The 18,950-nt window shown below is 38.6% G+C and overlaps 1 protein-coding gene across 1 annotated transcript in view; it reads left to right on the top strand.

Annotated features, from left to right (window-relative positions):
• Positions 1-18,950, top strand: part of PTPRN2 (protein tyrosine phosphatase receptor type N2) — a 634,871-nt gene that overhangs the window by 579,379 nt on the left and 36,542 nt on the right. The window contains 2 exon segments of the mRNA XM_074552744.1: positions 579-652; positions 8,807-8,884. Coding sequence (XP_074408845.1) covers positions 579-652; positions 8,807-8,884 — 152 coding nt within the window.

The raw sequence follows: 18,950 nt of genomic DNA, 5'->3' as shown, positions 1-18,950 counted from the left end.
GTTGGCATTTTGTCTCTTCCATGGTCATCTCCAAGTCAGATTGTCTCCCCACATCACTAGTGGAACACCACACAGCACTGGTCTTTGACCAGGACAGATTAATTTACTGTCCAGCTCTCAGCTGTACTTCCATGTCCCTGCTGCTCATATTTTAGAGAAGCCAGGTGGACAAAGTCCCATCAGCTTCCCTCTTCCATGACCTGGCAGGCACAGGAATGTTTGTTATAATACTGGGGGGTCTTAGTGATTTTAGTGGTTTGCCTAGTTTAAATCTTAAACTTCCTGAACAGAAGAGATTCTCTTTTTTTCTTATGAGAAGTTGTAGCACATCAGAGAGCATCTCATGAAGACAGGTTTTATGATACTGAGCTTCTGGAATATCCCATTGTTTCATGCCTGAGTCAGGCTGTGGTACTGTGGCTGTATCAACCCGATGGCTAAGCTGGGAGTCAGAAGGAAATATCCTTTCTGCTATCTTCCTGTCTTGGAAAGCACATTAATGTGACTCTGAATTGTCTAACATAAAATGGGTGGAATACTGGAATATAAACTTTCTTCTCTTGTTTTGTTCTTTGCAGATGACCATTCCAGGATATGTCTGAAGGGTGAAAGTAGCCACGACAATTCAGACTACATCAACGCCAGTCCCATTGTAAGTATCGTAACCTATGAGAAGTATTCCAAATAGTTGATCCTTGTCATTCCTTGTTGTCAAAATAGGGTCACTCCAGGGACCTCACTGTTAATCTCAGGTTGTGAGCACCTCACATTGCTGGTGCTTCAGCCTGTCCTTTAAATTGAAGAGAAATGTATATGCATGCAATACACTTGATGTTTATTTACTAAGAAAAAGTCACTAGATAACCCTCATTCCACCTTGTAATACTGTCAGTTTTCTGTACTTGATATTAGATTTTATTAATTTACAGATTATAAAATTCAATGCTTTATTTTACTAGAGCTTTTCCTTCTCCTGAGAGGAAAAAATAGCTTGTTCTTTTTTGCATTGTCCTGCCAGCTACAGTAGGAGGAATGGTTTCTGTAGGCATGGAGGGCTGAGTTCACAGACTTCTGAGCTTCTTCTGCATTAGGAAGTGACATTTCCTCTTACTTTCTTATTCTGTTGACCTAGGGAAGCACAGTCTGGTGTTTCTGTAGCTCTCCTTGTTCTTCCATGCTCTTTCTGTTTGGAAAGCAAGAAGAGGATCCCCTAGCCCCTGTACATTCATTCCAACTGCAAAGTAGGTCAGTCCAGTTGTTGGGCCCAGATACTCCAGTGTTGCCCAGCTGCCATTTCCCATGACTGTGTGAGCTGAATGCGAATCCTTTTCTTGTCCATGAAAGGTGATAGGGAGAAAAGGTCTCTATTTGCAGACACGGAACAGGTACAGTCATTCCAGTGGCATTGCCCTGTCATAGCATCTCAAGGAAGTGTCAGGATCTCCAAGTGAAGGGGGAAAAAGGCACTGTGTCCTTGACCTTGTGGGACTGCTGGTGTGGCAGTCACTTTTTCTCACAGTTCTTATTCACATTAATTAGCCACCAAAAAGTTATTATAGGGCAACTGTGAGAAAGAGCTTAGGATGGAGAATAAGATCTCACTGCAGTGGGCTGTATTTGCCATTACTGGCTCATTTTCCTGGGAAGTATCACTCCCCCAGTTAAATGACTTTGTGTGGGCAAGGCAGCTGACAATTTGCAACAGCATGAAATTACAGGCTGCATCCTTCCAATGTTGTTGACAATACTTTTTTCTTTTATGAAAAAAACCCAACAGCTACATAAAAAGTGTTCCCTGATCTTTGTTTCAGCAGAGTTCAAAGCTTCATTTCCTTCAACACATAAAAGCACTTTATTCAAAGAGTCAAAAACACACAGAAGCCAAAAAACACCTTTGGGATATTTTTGTCTTTGGCTTAGGTTAGAGGGGAAACCAAAGCACCTGCATGTTGAGGGATTGCCAGTTCCATTTCAGAGGACAAGGGTAGATAGGCACAGATTGGAGATTTTAGGCTGGTTTTAGGTGTGTCTCTGACTAGACCAAGCTCTGTTGGGCAGCAGGATCTGGGGATCACAGTAGGTCGTGTTCCAAGGAATATCCATCCTGCCCAGCTCCAGGGCCTCAGTGCTCTGCCTGTGTCTTCAGGACCCAGCTGGTGAGTTATGTTTGGTCAAGCCTTCATCTGATAGTAGAAACTGAGAGGTTTTGTGGGAAGGACGGGAGTGGGAGGTGATAACTGGAAGTGAGATATTGTATTCTTGTAGGAGCTTGGTTGTAACTCACATGGCAGCAACGTGGTAGCAAAGTGGAATTACAGCATCTGTAGACGGTGCTAAGGCAGGTTCAGTGTTGACGCCAGTACAACTGCTGGGTTTTTACTGAAAAAATGGGCTTCTGCAACCTGCCCAAAAGTCTGTGTAGACACAGTTTAGCTATTTTAGTACACGATTTCAGCTGGAGAGGGGGGTAAATTCTTGTGTGTGTGTGTCTGTTGCAATTGTAGTTTTGGATTATAGTGTAACTGTTTCTTTAATACCACTGAAGAGTAAAGCATTAGATTAAGTAATGTTGTAAATGAAGAAACAAGACTAGGATATCCCCCTGACAAAACTGGGAAGAGGTTTGCTTTATCAAGATTCCCAAGGCTCATGCAACCACAGGGTCCCTGCTCCCACAGCTTTACCTCTTGTGTTTTTACAAAGGGTTGTAATCTTGCCTTTCCATCCAGCTCTTAATAAGGGTCCTTCTCCAGGGTTAGAACCATATTTATTTTTTTGTCGTTTTCCCAGACTCAAGAGTTCTGTTCAATACAACAAGTCACACTGATGAACCAAAAATTCTTATGGCTGTCTTTGTATCTCTTACAGAAATACTTCTATGCCCAGAAATAAGTGGGTTCACAAGTGTTTCATTAGATTGGGATTAGTGCCCAGTAACTTGCATAGCCAAGAAAAACTGCCAAGAAAAAATTTCAAGTTCCTCTTCTTTCTGGTAGGATAGAGACCCTAGTGTGAGGAGAGAGTGCCACAGCTGATATTTGTGTAGACCTGCTATTCCAAGGAAAGAGATGCTCCAGTTAGTTACATGAGTTCATCCCACTAAACCAGTAGTCATTTTGCTGTTTTGAAAGCAATAGGTCAAAATGTGTTTCCTGGAGGTGATACAATGGGGGGCTGATAGGAGGAAATCCCTGCTTTGCAAGCCCATAGTCTGGAAGGATTCCCTGCAAACTGCTGAATTTTGAGCCAAATTAAATATCTTCAGATTAGTGTTAACATATTTGTTAATCTGGTGTAGTTTTTGTATAATGAGGTTGAATATAGAAGTGGCAGAGATATTCAGTCGCTGTTCTCTCCCCTTTAAATGCCCACTGCAATATTGAATTGGGCACTTGATTCTGCAATATTTACTGTGTTTATACAGCTAGTGAAGCCTAAGTTGGACATTTGTGCTATTTCTGCTGCTGTTTACTCGAGATCTTTCCTGGTAGCAGGCACACATTTAGTGAGTGTCCATGAGAGCACACAGTGGATGTGGAGTATCAGCACAACTGCTTTCACTCACTCTTGCAAAAATCCTACCATTTCTTTCCTTCAGACTCTTTCAACTTCCATAACCTCACTAATTATCCTGTCAATACAGTGATGCTCCTGGTGCATTTGCTCCTTGCAGAGCCTGGGTGAGGAGTGAGCAGTGTTGTGAGATGGGCATTGATAGCACAGGATCAGTACAGGATGAACTGACTGCAAGAGGCTTTTTCCTCCCTGTGTGTGGGAGCTGTCTGGTGCAGGAAGAGTGGAAAATAAAGTAATTCTCTTTGAGCTTCAGAGAGGGAGGCTGCCAGTCCCATACATGTTGCTGGGTATCTCCAGCTTCTGGGTCAGTGGTCCAGTCTCCAGCTGGGGCTCACTCAACCTTCACTGAAGTCTAAATGAGTGCAGCAGCACACCGTAAAAAAATCCCCGTGCTAGACAATGAGCTGGCCACCTGCCCACATGTTTCTTCCTTTGAAAAAATGCTGCCCCCCCTCAATACCTCAATACTTCACAGTAGGATGTGAAAACTGGGGTTATATTGGTGGCCCCACTGCAGCTGGGTGAAGAGAATCAGGAAAGATTTAGTCCAAATTCTTCCCATATGTCTTTTATTTAGCTGTAGCATGAGGCCAGGCAAAATGAGTCCTTGGGATAAATTTGCAGGGTAAAAGTGAGGTAGAAATCTGTTTCCCTCCTCTCTGAAATAACATAAAGTACTATGATAATAACTCTGGTATCGGCAGCTGAATGAAAGGCTTGCAATTACAGCACAAGGAGACCCTGACTGTGCAGAATAAAACTGTGATAATTACTTCTGTCATATTTGTACTTAGTCCTCATTAAATTTCAGGAAAATCATCCAGTAGTAAATAATGTGCAATCTTTGCTTTTAAATCAGAGGTCATGAAAGTAAATGGGAAATTCTGTTTTTCCTCATAGGGTGTCTGAGAGGGAAAAAATCCCATCAACTACATTTAAAAACTCAGTTTGCTTATTATTGAAGACACCAGACTGAGGAATGTCATTAGCATGACAGTTTGTTCAAATACAGCATACAAATTTCATCAGCAAGAATAGACTCTGAAATTCATAATGGCATAGGCAACCAGATTTGCTTCTTTCATTCCATTAGGGGCTTAAAAGGAAGGAATTAAAAAATTGTTTTAAATTTTAATTCAAACATGAAGATGAGGACTAGTCTACCTTTTTAATTTTAATGCTGAGGTGAATGATTACAAAGTTCATCTGCATTTGCTGGATATGCTTTCTTTTGCAAAAACAAATACACTTCTTCTTTAAAGACTGCCTATATTTTGTGTAATAAATATATGTATGGAAGTAGATTTTCTTGATGTTGTAAACACATCAAGTCTGGAAACCACACAGAAGCTTGAATCCATACAAATTTTTAAGGCGATAATCAGATTTCAACTTCCTTTCTGTTATATTTGGTCTACACTGGATTTCATTCTGATCTCATGATTTAGGAATATATCAGATGGACTCAGAGGTTTTAAGTGAAGGTAAATATGGTAAATATGATGTGACTGAGACCACATCTCACCCAGCATCCTTCTCTGTGGAAATCAAAGATCTGACAAGCTGAAAGGGAAGGTAAAGGGAAAGAATTCATCAGTATTATCATTTACATGAAATTTCAAAATGGCCATTGATGCCTATTGGCACTTTTACTTCAGTTTGCATTTTTACAAGACTGCTTAACAAGAATCTACATGTACCACTCTCAAGGATTTACTTCCACAATGTATTGATTTTTCTGTATTTCATCAGCATTATCAGTGAAATCATGCAGCAGCACAATCTCTATCACAAACTCAACAAAACTCAGCATTCTTTGGGGAATTCTTGCAAAGTCCTAGAATAAGACAGCTGGATAATAGAACTCTTGAGGGAAAAAACAGCTTTTATTCTGCAGTAAAGCAAAGGTGGAATCCTTGTCTGATGTTAACAAGATGCAACCAGTTGTGATAATGTTCTTCATATATTTTCCTACTTTAGGGTACTATAAGTCAGTTTATACTACAAAACCCTTTAGGAAAACAAAAGTTGTGCCACTAAAGTTTTCTCTAGTTTTTCTTTTCCAAGAAGAAATCTCACTGCTCCTCATTTTTCTTTTCTTTTGCTTTTGGTACTAGTAGTGATGGAAATCAGTACAATCAATTGCATGGCCCATTATAGAAATACTTGACCCCTAATATAAAATCATGAAAAAATAGATTGAAACATTATCACCAGACTTGTCTTTGCTGTACTGCAGCAGAAAATGAGAATTCCACCATAGCAGAACAGCTGCAATAATTGTAGGTTTTTCTTTCCAACAATGGCTGTTCGATCCCATTCTGATGTAAGCCTTGTGAACTTGGTGCTTTGATGGGGAAATAGAGGGAAAAATCATGTTCTTTTTGAACAGTTACTATTAGGGTGATTTCTGAAGGTTGTTCTGATGTAAAATGTTAGCAAACAATCAATTTTTGTTTTAATACTTGATTGTATGGAGTCTGGAGTTCTCCATTCTCCTCTGGAGAATACATTTTCTATTTTATTTTCATGAAGTGAGAAATCTGAGGGATCCTTGAAAGAAGATAATGAGTACTGACATTAAAAAAAAAGTCTTTTACTGGATCCTTGATTAGTTAGTTTAAAACCCATTACTGACTTTATTTCTTTATTCAAACTTCTGTTAACTTTGATAGATTAAGATGCCCTTGGTGGTCTTGCTGACCTTGAGAGAATAGAAAAGAACAAAGCAAAAACATTCAAGAACTGTCCCTTGCCATCACCTACTCATATTAAATTGAATGTGACCAGACTAGGGATTTTTCATGCTTTTCTTGAAATACATGGTCTTTTAAACAGTGCATGTAATACAAAATTGATGAAACCAGGAATTTCATTTAATTAGTTTAAACTTTGCTCTTATTTTCGTTCAGTTAAAGATCATTAATAGTGTGATAGCATTTTCTGCCATTTTCTATTTGCTCCAAGCAAGAAGAGTTTCTGCTCATAATTGTTTTTTGTGCAACACAATGTGCTTGGAATGTAATAATTGTAATTGTCTTTTGAATTATTGTTAAACTGCTGATATACTTCACCACTCTGTGCTTATTGTAATGTTTGCCACGTTCCAACAGCACCTTTGTGACAGAGGTTGATTAATGCTGAAATGCCAAGATTGGCCTATTCCTGATTTATCAGCTGAATGTTGAGATGTATTTCCTCCATGACAGCACTATTTGCATCATCCTTGATTTCTTCTGCCTTTGTTTTCTGGCATGTCTACATTTGAAAAAAAAATCATTTAGAAGAATTCGAAATGAATTATATTTTTTTCTAAAGTTTGGTGTATTTACTGTTGGTTACATTTCAAGCAAAGCTCTAGCCTGTGGAGAAATTACATCATTTTTGAGTGGATACAGCCCACAAAAATTTCCACTGAGAGTAGCACATCCTCCTTGGTGTAGGTCAGTTTTTCTAAGTTAAGATTTTTAGTTCCAGCATAGGAAATCATTTCACCACAAATTTAAATCTTGTAGATCTTTGGGATTCCAAAAAAAAAAAAACCAAAACAAAACAAAACAAAAAAAAAAACCACAAGAAATCATTTCAACTGTAATGGAGAATAAAAAAAACCTCTGCTTTTAAGCTTGACTTTGCTTGATCACATTTGCTGTTGTTTTCAGCTGTGTTCAGTTCAGTGTCTTAATTCTTACAAAACAAAGCAAAACAAAACCAAAAAAAAGTTGCTCCTTTTGAAATGTTTCCTGAGGGCTTTTTTGTTAATACTGATTTTTGAAGAAAGCTAGTTTTTCTTGGTCTCAAAATACCCACAACAGTAAATGTCCTGCTATCAGAATTGCTTTTTTCAAAAGGCAAAGAAAGCAAGGTTGAAACTTCTTGTGAGCAATTGCTTGTTGGGAAGATTTACTGTCTGATAAGAGAAGCATCCCAATGAAACTTGGAATAAAATGATGCTCTTATAGACATCCTGGTCAAGTTTTTTGTGTAACTATGGGTGGTGAATCAGAAGTAAGCTTTTAGTCTAAATTGATTCAGTGACTTTTACCTGTGTTGTGTTGTCATGGAGAATTTTAATATTAAGTCCAGCTTAATTATACATCAGAAAATTAGAAACATAAAAGTGTTCTCTTCCTTTTTGCAACATTCATCATATTGTTGTTCTGTTAGAATAACTTACATCTGTTCTTTTATGGTTCTTCCCTCTTTTATGTTGCACATAATTATGAGGTGCCTTTTTTACACTGACATGTACCATCACTGAAGATTTTGATAGGCTATGAATATATTCAGGAGATGCCTGTTAATGTGACTCACATTCATTCTTATTCAGATCTTTACTTATAGGACAGAGCTGTGTATTGAGACAAATTCTGCCTTCAGCTACATGGGTATAAGTTAACTCTCACCGACTTCAGTGTCACCGAGGCACACCCACACATCTCAGAGCTGAAATGGGTCTCTTTTCTTATGTTCAAAGTTTTTTCCTGCCGAGTTCAGGGTTAGAATGAGTTTGTTTGTTTTTTAATCCTATCAGCAGATCTTCTTTTTCAGCAGAATGGGTCCTAAGATTTAGAACCAAGAAAACCACCCATCAGTTCGAAAACATTCATTGTAACACACTAATCCTATTTACTCCTGATGGCTTTGTTTCTTAGATTCTTTATTTTTTCTGCTCAGTGAATTTTCTGCTCCTTGAATTAAACGTAATAATTAAGGTCTTTAAGCAGAACTTCCTCCATTGAGGACAAATCCATGCATTTAGATAAATCAGCTAACCAGAAAAAGCCAGAAACTGAATTTGTTCCCCATTTTTGCTGGTTTTTAGTTACATGTGCCCTTGACTGGCATGGTGGAAATGGAGGACATATTTAGATGTGTGGAGCATTCTTAACATTCAGTGTAGAAAAATGTTTCAAAAGGCTCCTAGGTTGCTATGAAACCACAAGTACTGATCTCAAATAAATGCCTTTGTCAGCCACCATAAATGATCTTTCTCTGCATGTTGAGGACATGGGACATTGCTCATCACCTCTGGTGTCATCAGTCTTTTAGGGGAAAATTCTCTGAGCTTACAAATAGAAATAAAACACTTTGCTTGCCAATAAAGGGTGGAAGGACATGGCAGTCCTTCAGGAAGTCCCTTGTTCTGCCCTCAAATACTTTCTGTCTCTAAAACTCCAAGGGATTTCCTTAAAATAAACCCAGTGTGTGTTCTTCTTCCTTATTCCAGATGGACCATGACCCCCGAAACCCTGCATATATTGCCACCCAGGGCCCTCTCCCTGCTACTGTTGCTGACTTCTGGCAGGTAAGTTAAAGATCTTTTTGAAAACTGAATTTATGTCACAAGTTTTCCTGTGCTTCTTGAAATGTAATTTGTGTAAAAGTATGTTGTGCTTGAGTCACTGTAGGTGGAATAACCTCAATTCACATGCCTTTTTAAAATCTAGTACATGGATATTCAAGACATCTATATGTAATACAAGCCCTGCTAAGGAATAGTTTATCTGAGAATTATCCTGAGAACCTCTGGGCAAAGTATTCCTATTTTAGTGCCTGGTCTCAGTAACTAAATTACTGCCAGGGATTCAGTGATTTTCAGAAGTTCTGAAGAGTGTAGCCAGAATTCGTTGTCATTTTTGAGATCAGAAAGGACCTAACACCAAGCACCATGAATTTTCCATTGAAATCTATTCCACACATGTCCCAGTTCTCCAATATGCTTCAATCCTTATGCATTTCCCCTGCCACAGGCAGTTAGGACCCAGCTGCATAAATTTAAGTAGGGGCAGAATTCTTTGCAGCATTGGGGCTAAATGAAGTAGTTCTTGAGGCACAGTTAGGATTTTACTTTACATGCAGGTGTTTCAGTGCTGGTGCAGCTCTCAGGTTTGGACCAACACATATTGCCAGGGTAGATGTGTGTGATGGTGTGATGGATACGAGTGTTAGATATTCCTTTGGAAGTACAGAACTGTGTCTGAAAGTTTACAGAAGCTGTCTGGGGAGGAGGCCAGCTGGGGCTTATTATCAACATGAACATATGCTTTTATTTTTTGTTTTGCATTATGAATTTAGAAGTTTTTGTTCTGAAGATAAGAGACTGTCTGTGTGACAATTTCAGAAGTGTCATTGTATTTTAGGAGCTTGCATCTGTTGAAATCAGCTCTTCATCTGCATCACTTGACCTATCCTTAGAAATTATTAACTGATCCCTATTGAAGACTCTTTTCATGTCACGATTTTTCTGATGAGTAATCAGGACATTGTCAAAAAAGTTATTGAATTTTGGGTGCGTGAATATTCAAGTGCTCAGACCAAGATATTTTGGGACTGTTTTCTAGAAGGGCAGAGCAAATGCTTTCTTCTTGAAGTCAGGTGAGCTTTTGGTCTGGCTTAAATTTTCAAGGATCTTGTGATTTTTGTCCTTATTGTTTGGTAATTAGCTAGAATTGAGAAGACTGATATTTTTTGCTTGACACATGGGTTCATTCTAGCAGACATAATACTTGAAAATGTATTTGTTTAGTTACATATGCAAAATCAAATAGTATGTTAGCTATTCTTTAATTACATTTTATGATTTTTATGGCACAGGTTTTTAATTATTTGTTTTTTTCATATTTGTACATCTACATTGTGTGTACTTTGACCTGAAAATTCCCCTTTACACATTGAAGAATATATGTTCTCATTTTTAAATATGGCATTTAAGAAGCCCACTTTGAGTAAGCCTTGCAGAAATCAGAATTAATTCAAGCATTGAAGCATAGTATGAAGGATATCTTTTGTTCTTCTCCCACATCAGTTCGAAGTTAGGCACCCCATTTGCATGGTCACAGAGACTACAACTTTGTTTCTTTGTTCTGTGGTGCAATCTTCTTCATTCTACTTCATACTTCAAAAATCTCTTTCTTTACTTTCTTTCCTCATGCTATGTTGTGTGGAAGAGTCTTCACTTTCCTTCTGCTCTTTTTGCTATTTCTCTTCCAGTGTTCCATCAGTGAAAGTTCACTCCAGCTCCCCACCAGATTTGCTGTAAACATCTCCTCAAAAGATGTTAGGGAGCCATGGTTCAGCCTTGGTTTGAGTGTGCTTGTGTGCATTTCTGGTGTGATGCTCTTTTACTATTTCTTCTGTTAGGTTTCATAGAAAAGGTGGTTTTTGACGTTTGTTTTGATGATGTCTGTCACTTCAACATAACAGTCTACCTGTGCCAGTGTCCTGGTTTGGTCCATGACCCACTTTTCTTAAACTTCCTGCTGATCACAATTCAATGTGCCAGTTCTTGTCCCAAACCTTTTACACAGCCCAGGGTATCAACCAGATATAATAAACAGGCCAAGAGAGAGGAGCTCCTTGCCAAACACTGCATCCACAACCACAGAAATGAAGACGATCCAGTGTACAAGTCAAAAGCCATGGATTGAAGGTTTTGCAGTTTATGCGCAGTTGCAGAAGAAAAGTTAATTTCTGTTTTCACCTAATTGTGCCTATTTTAATGTAAAGCATAGGAAATCTAAACTTGCTATGGAAAATAATCTTAACTGCTGTCAGGGCACAATCAGTTGAGATTTACTTGAGTACAGTTTTCTGTAGTTTATGGTGCTTCCATGATGCTGCCACCAGGGATTGTTTAATGATTCAATTATTCATCCTTGGTACATCTTCTCAGTGGTTCTCCTCCCTCTCCCTCCTCCACTTAATGCCAGCTGTTGCAGAGTTGCATTGCTGTTTTTCCCTTTTTGTGCTCAGTGAAGCAGTTTTCTGACTGATAGTGAGAAGAGCGACTGACTCCAGAGAGATCTGGGGCTGTTCTACTATTCCTTGTCTAAATGCACAATGTCATGCTTTAGCAAGTCCATCAGAAATTCTTGGAGCTTGACATCACCTTCCATGGCAATATTTACTGGATGTATTGCTTCCTATTTTTGCAGAGATTTGGCTGAGATTCCCAACAGTCAGAGTGCACAGTGAGCATCAGCCACTGTGTTGTGTCTTGGCTGAAAGGTTGCCCCAGCAAGAACATGTTGTAATTGTTTCCACTCCTGAAGGCTTTTCAAGCTGACTTCTAGAAAACTCTTGTCTACAGAGCATTTGTTTTACTTGCAAATGTAAGGCAACTTTCTTGGCATTCACAAGACATCTGATATCCACAATGAAATCCAAACTGCTTCTGATCTCTGCTGATTGTCTGCATTTCATGCTCTTATTCCAGATATAGTTTCTAAACCAGCTTTCTCTTAAGCTTTTGTTATATTCTCCCACCAGTCAGTGACTACCTCCACAGTAGGAAGCAGTCTGGCCTGCTATGAATGGATTTATGGAATGTCACAATACTTTGTAGGTTTTACCAAACAGATAATTTAGTTTTGGACAATCTTTTTTTCTAGTTTTACTGGCAGGCCCCTCTAAAACCTGTTATGTTGATCCAGTGCCCAGTATTTTAGTGCAAATGCTGTTAGACACTTAGCAAACAAATTCCCATTTACTGTATTCAAGTTGCCCAGATCCAAGCAAAGATCATGGTTTGCTCAGTGCCTTTGCTTTCTCCAACTAGGCAGAGCTTTTTCATACAACATTGATGGTGCTTGGTCCAGGCTCATGTAGTTTAGCATTCTTAGTACAGGCAAAGTCTTAAGCTGCACCAAGAGAAATATACGTTGGATATTAGGAAAAAGTTTTTTACAGAGAGGATGATAAATTACTGGAATGGTTTGCCCAGAGATGTGGTGGAGTCGCCATCCCTGGATGTGTTTATAAAAAGCCTGGATGTGGCATTCAATGCTATGGTTTAGTTGAGGTGTTAGGGCTGGGTTGGACTTGATGATCTTTAAGGTCTCTTCCAACCTGGTGATTCTGTGAATTCTGTGTGATCCAAGCCTAGTACCACTATGGGATTGAGAGGCGCCAGCTCCACTGATCTCACTCGTGACCACTTCTTGGAAGATAAGTCTTTTTGGTACGGTGGAGAAGAGCAGGTATCGTTCTTCAGTACCATTTAACTTGAGCCACTAGAGTTGGCCATCAGTCTCAAAATTTTCTGTAAAACTTTCTATTCGTTTGGGTTTCCAAGCTGACCTGAGAGATCAGCTTGAGAGACGTTTTTCTTTCAAAGGCACAGTGTTTGAGCTGGAGATGGTCCAAATGCCTGGATATTGGTTATTTTCAAATGGTGTTTGAATTTGTATGTGTTGTAAGAAAAATAATGATAGAAAGGCAATAGTCTTATACTGACTGTTCTAATGGCAAAAAACCTCCACAGTTATCTGTGTCCCTCTGGTTTACTTCCCCGGCTCCTTAGATTCTTGGCATAGCTTCTCTAAGTCAGCAAGTGCCAAGTTAGTTTCCAACTTTCCTGGCTTACCTATTTCTTTGAAAACTTTCTAGCCTGCAGGAGTTGTGTTGTCAGTCATCTCATTGATCTGTTTTGCCACGGGGCTTCTTAATCTGTCTGGATGCTCTGTGTTTGCGGCTCAAGCAGAGATTTCATCTCTACCCGCTTGTCATCTCTTGGACCACTCTGGAAATTTTCCAGTCACTACTTTAATTAATTTTGAAAAGCCTCCAGCTGATTTAAGTCTTCTTTTAATTTTATCTGGTCTTGTTTTCATCTTTTACCAATTACTATTTCTGAGAAATACATCCTTCATTGATTCTATTCTTGTTCAGTGGGAATTCCACCTCACAATTCCCTTTCTCAAAAACTGGAAGACTGTCCTCACATGGTATTAATCCATTTTTACCTGAGTGGTTAAACAATTTGTCAGGTCTGCGAGTTGTTTTCTTCTCAGCTGGAAAGAAAATTCATCCTCAGGACAGGGTTTTGCTTTGATAGAGTTCCATTTTATTTACAAAGAAAGAACAGAGTTTTATTTCCTTGAACAAAGACAGAATCAAATAACAGTCAATAACTTCTATTTTCCAAACCTCATTCACCCAGTGTTTTACCCCCAACCTCTCTTTCAGCTTTTCTTCTACCAGGATCACAATGCTAGTTTGTTGAGCTGTGCTGGTGGTTTCTTTATTCCTTTTACACATTTATGCTGCTTATCAGGATTAATCATCTTGCCTTGATTAATGCTCTCTCTCTGCATTAAGCATATCAGTTTCTAGAGAAACTCGTGGGTCCATATGCTTCATGTTTCTCTTGTTTTTGATGATAACTTCTGTAATTTCAGTTATCAGGCTTCATGAAAGAGTTTGCTTGTTTCTTACATTTATCTTGAATGAAAGGTGATGATTTTGTCCAGCAGCTTCAGTGAGATTTCACTCAGCTCTTTCACATAGTGCTATTAAAATTCAACATCTCTTTGAACATAATTCAAAAGAAAGAGGATGTGGAACATTTCTGATCTATAACAAGTTTTCGCAGCAGGAGTTCCATGTTGTGAATAATTCTGGAGGCATAAAATTTTATTATTTTCAATATGTGCTGGGTTATAATTCCACAAAATATTTGACATGAAGTACATGTCTTAACTTGCAAAGTATTCTAAGAAGCAAGGGATGAAAATATGCTAGAAACTATTTCTAAGAGTCAGGATACTTAGAACCAACTGTCCTTTCACTGAAAAATTGTTCTTAATTATTCTGGTTTTATAAATTGCATGTCTGCTAAGGTTCATCATCTCCAAATGGGAATTTCTGTAGGAGGCCATAAATTTTCCCTCTGAAAAATATCCCATATCATGTCTTTCTTTCACAAATCTGCCCAGGTTTTCCCTTCTTTCCCCTCCTTCTTTTTGGAGGGAAGTACATTTTCATGTTTTTTTATTTTACCACATTAAGTGAAATAGGGAGAGGGAACAAGCACTTCCTGCCATGCTGTATTTGCCTTGGAAAATGAAATAATATGTGATATATATATATACTTCTGTAAGCATTTGTTGTGCTCCTGTGATGTCCTCCCTCCATAAAGAACATAATTAATCATTATCTGAACATTACAGAAGTTCTGCAGAAGGGGTAGAGAAATATGATTTTCCTCATTTTGCAAATGCTGGGTAAGGTACAGTACACCTAAGTCTCCTGGTGACCTAAAAGTCATGAGAGTAAGTTAAATACAGTCCACATTTGTAGTGGACACACTCGTAGTTTAGACCAGAAAACCCCATGGGTTTTGCCTAAACACATCTTGTAGCTCAGGCTAAATAGATCCCCCAATGCCTCAGTCTGGCAAGAATGACAGAGCTGACACCACTCATGAGCAGCACCAAGTCAGACAGGAGGTGGAAGGCAGACTTCAGGTGCTGCCCCTTTGTGGTTGGGGTGCTCCTCTAGGAAGCAAGGAAAAGCTTCATCATCCTCCACATTCTGAGTCAGACCCATGATTTTCCTCACCCCATCTTGTCCTCCTTACCTCCACTACTTGTCAGTACATGAATAGTCTTGAAACTGGAAATCCTCTTTGGCGTTCTTGTTAATGCTGCCTGTCTCTTGCTGACAAACAGAGAGAGACCTCACTGGAGTGGAGATTTGCACTATTGTGGCTGTAGTGACTGGGGAAACCTCATCTCTGTTCCCTTGATTATTTTTTACTTTTGCCAGACTGTTAAATGTAAGTGCAGAAGGGGTCCCAAGAGTGAAGTCCATAGCCCTAATATGAGCCAGGCAGTTCAACTGCCATTTGCTTTTTGTTGCCCCAGTCCTGCATTTCTTAATCTAAAACTATTTTTACTTTTCTCTACCCCTGTTCAGGAGTAAGTTATCAGCATCAGTCAGAAAAACTGACTGTTGGTTTCCTCCCAGATCACAATGGAATATTAAGAATTGATTCCTGAATCACAGTCTAGAGGACATGATAAATCTTTGCATGCCTAATCACCAATATTTGCTTCTCTCTTCCAGTTTTTGAATTCAGCAAAAGAAATACAGAATACTGTCAGTTGACTGTGTCCTCTGTAAAAAGGATTAGTAATCAGTAGTCTCCAAGGGCAAATCCCAGTAGCAGGAGACCATGTCCCCATAGTTGAATGAGTCTTCCAGCAAAATCAGTGTTCCAAGCCCATGGGCTGAGTAGGAACAACTGTACCAAACCTTTGTCTGCTCTAAATGCTGTTTTCTGTGCTCCCAGTTCAGCACGTTTTTGAGTGCTGAAATTAATTTACAGACTAAATTATTCTTCTGCATTTTGTTCTGTGCTTTCAAGCAGTTGTGATTCCCAAGTTTTATTTTCTTTGCCTGGAATGGGACTTCCTGCATGTCTAATCAGTTCTCACCTTCAGAAAGAAGAGCAGATGAAAACCAACAGAAAGCAATTCGATGTGTAAAATATGCATATTTTAATTTAATAAAGGAAAAACAGCAAGGGAGACATAGGCACAGAACAGTAGCCCCTAGAGCTCAAGTAACTTGTCAAGCCATGAGAAATAAATATAGCATTAGAAATTCCATAAGCGTTCAGTGAAGGAGTCTGCTTTTACCACGCTCCCTCTAATTATGGCTCTGGGTAGAGAAGGTACTTAGAAATGGTCCCTTAAAATTTGTATCCTTCTATTGTTTAGTTTCCACATTTTCAATACTAAAGGAAAAACTAATTTCTGATTATTTTGGTGGACTTTTGCTCCTTAATGTGGTTTTGTCAGCAGTGCAACTCTAAACAGAGGTCATATTTAAATTATTTAATAATAAGGCTCGTTAGGAGTCTACTGAGAAGAATAAGAGAAGTTTATGTCTCTATGAGAAAGCAGAAAGAGAAATTATTGCAACACATACCGACATCTTGAATTTGCCTTTTCCTATGACTTCCAAACAAGTGTTGCTAAAACAGCAGGGGACACAGTACAACTGTCTACTTATATATCGTCCTGTCTGAAGACATTTTTCCAGCTTCTGTTAGATACTTTTTTAATGAAATACAGATTGTTGACCGTTAATCATCCAACTTACAGATTTGCTTAACTGGCAGGCATAGTTATGATTTTGCAGATGGCCATTCTCACCTTGCCAGATTTGACCCATTTCATATTAAAGTTATGTCATTCACAAACGAAATATTTCACAAAAATGTTTGTATGACTTTCTGATTGGCATGCATTGTAAAGCTGTAGTTGGTAACAAAAATCTAAATTCAACTCAAATTTTTCCTTCAGTTAAAAGATCCTCTTTTTTTTTTTTTTTTAAGCTTAAAAGACATCAGTTGAGTTAATTATTTTTACAATATCTAATGGGATGAATATTATCTGATGCAGCAAGGGTTAGTACCTTGCTTTGTTGTTTTTTTAGGAGTCCTGTTTATTCATATTGAGTTTTTGTTGTCCTCAGAAATTGTTTAGATTGTCTTAGCTGGTTCATCTGCTTTTCCAAGTCTTTGCATTTAACAGTTATACCAATTGTATGGGGAGCCAAAAAGACTGGAAAGGTAAATTCTGTAGTTTTCTGGAGGTCACTCCCAGAGAGCAGCTGGTGTGATTTGCAGGTTATATTTAGTGAACTGACTGGATTTGACTGATTTTCCCATCTATTTTCTACTTTTAAATCATTGCATTTTAGAAACTTCTCCACTAGTCTCCATTAAATGAAGACTGTCTGGGCAGAGCTCCTATCTTGTCATTTCCCCATCACCAAAATAACAGAAATAGCTGGAAGAGGAGTTTGGGGAGAATAATTTATTATAAAAAGAAGCTTCAAAGTGATAAAGTGTCTGGAAAAAAAGGGGGCTTATATTAACCATTATGTTTACAAGCTAGTAAACAAGGACATTTTAAAGTATAAGCTATCAAAAACTGATGTTTTATCATATTTATGGCATTGTTGTAACACCGGTTCTGCTATTTGTGCCTTTGTTTTTCTCATTACATGAAAAAAACCAATTCTGTGCTCCTTTTCAAGTAATTCTACTAAATATAATTCATCCCAATGTGGAAGCCCTTTATATGGGGCTGGCAATGCTGGATAACCACAGCATGAGGTCTCTACACTTGGTGGATTTCATCAACAGGGAATTCTGAGGATCACAATGCTCGGCTCATTTTGGGTTGCAGCATTCAGCCTTTAATTTGCAGCAAATGGAACAGGATGGTGTTATTCTTGTCCAAGAAGTGTTCTGAGAATGATGCATACAGCAGAACCTCATGAAAGATCATTAACATGTTACTCTCTAGGCCTACAGGCTGAAGGTGGACATGCCACACAAAGTCATGCAGTGTCCTCCCTTTTCAGCAAAGAATGCCCTGCAGGCTCTGCAGTGAGCTCCTGTACAGAACTCAGGCTTTATTGCTCCGATTCACTGGACTCCATTCACCATTTCTTCTTCTGCTGAAAGTATTATCATGAATTACAAACATGAGCCTGCCTGTGCTAAGTGATTTTAAAAAATAAAATAAAATTAGTTTTATATATTGCAAATATATACATGTGTATATTATGTGTTGCATATATAAAAATATATTTTGTTTTTGTAGAAACTTGAAGTCTAGGCCTTAATTTTACTGGGCTCTACATAAAAAGAAAACCTCTGTCCTGAGGACCTGAAGTTCTCTTTATTCTTCTATCACATTGTGCAAGCATACAAAGTTCAGAAATATGTGAATTAGTGCATATTTGCAGTTGAACTTCTTCCTCCATTTTCCAAGGCCAGCTCAAATGTCCCTTTGGCACTTCTTCAGAGGCTGTGCTGGGATTGTGCAGACCAGGTCTGGACTACCTGTTCTTTCTTTACCAAGACACATTTTTGGGGCCACTTTGTAGCTTATGGGTGTGCCTGGACACTGAGCACAGCCAAGTGTGAAGTGCTGGTGGATGCTGCTTCTGAAAACCCCATCAATTGCTCAAAGATGGGGAGGTAAAGAGATGACAATGTAAAACTCTGTGAACTGCCTTTGACTCATCCTGCTTCCAAGTTACTTGGAAATACATGGTAATAGATACCAGCCTGATATTCTAATAGTTAAATTAGCAAGGAAACAATGAAAATGCTGGAGTCCTCCAGTCACAGGTGATGAGCCTTAGTGAAAATCCCATCTCAATGGTAAGCACAGGAGATGCAGGGACAGTTGCTTGTAACAGGAAGGAAGGCACTAGACTGTATTGCCTTCTTGATTTAGTAGATTTGACTTCTACTTTTCACACAATGACCTAAAAGAAATATTACACCCCAGAGTAACTTTGAAATTGTTTGTTTAAATTAACTTTCATTTGGATTTATGCTTAATGAAATCTTCAGAGATGCAGACAGCCCCTCTCTAATGAAATGCTCTGTCTTTGAACCAATGAACAGGGTTGCCAAACTGTAAGGATTCCTCTCTAAATGAGTGGGCTTTTATAATGTTACACTTGGGTGGCACAAGCAGAGTGCTCGATGATTAGTTTATGGTCTAGATCATTGTATTTTTATTACACTCATAAAAACTGTGTTTCTCCTCATTTTCGTA

This window comes from Zonotrichia albicollis, chromosome 1 (genome assembly GCF_047830755.1).
Source record: "Zonotrichia albicollis isolate bZonAlb1 chromosome 1, bZonAlb1.hap1, whole genome shotgun sequence".
NCBI lineage: Eukaryota > Metazoa > Chordata > Aves > Passeriformes > Passerellidae > Zonotrichia > Zonotrichia albicollis.
This window is presented reverse-complemented; position numbering and strand designations above follow the sequence as displayed.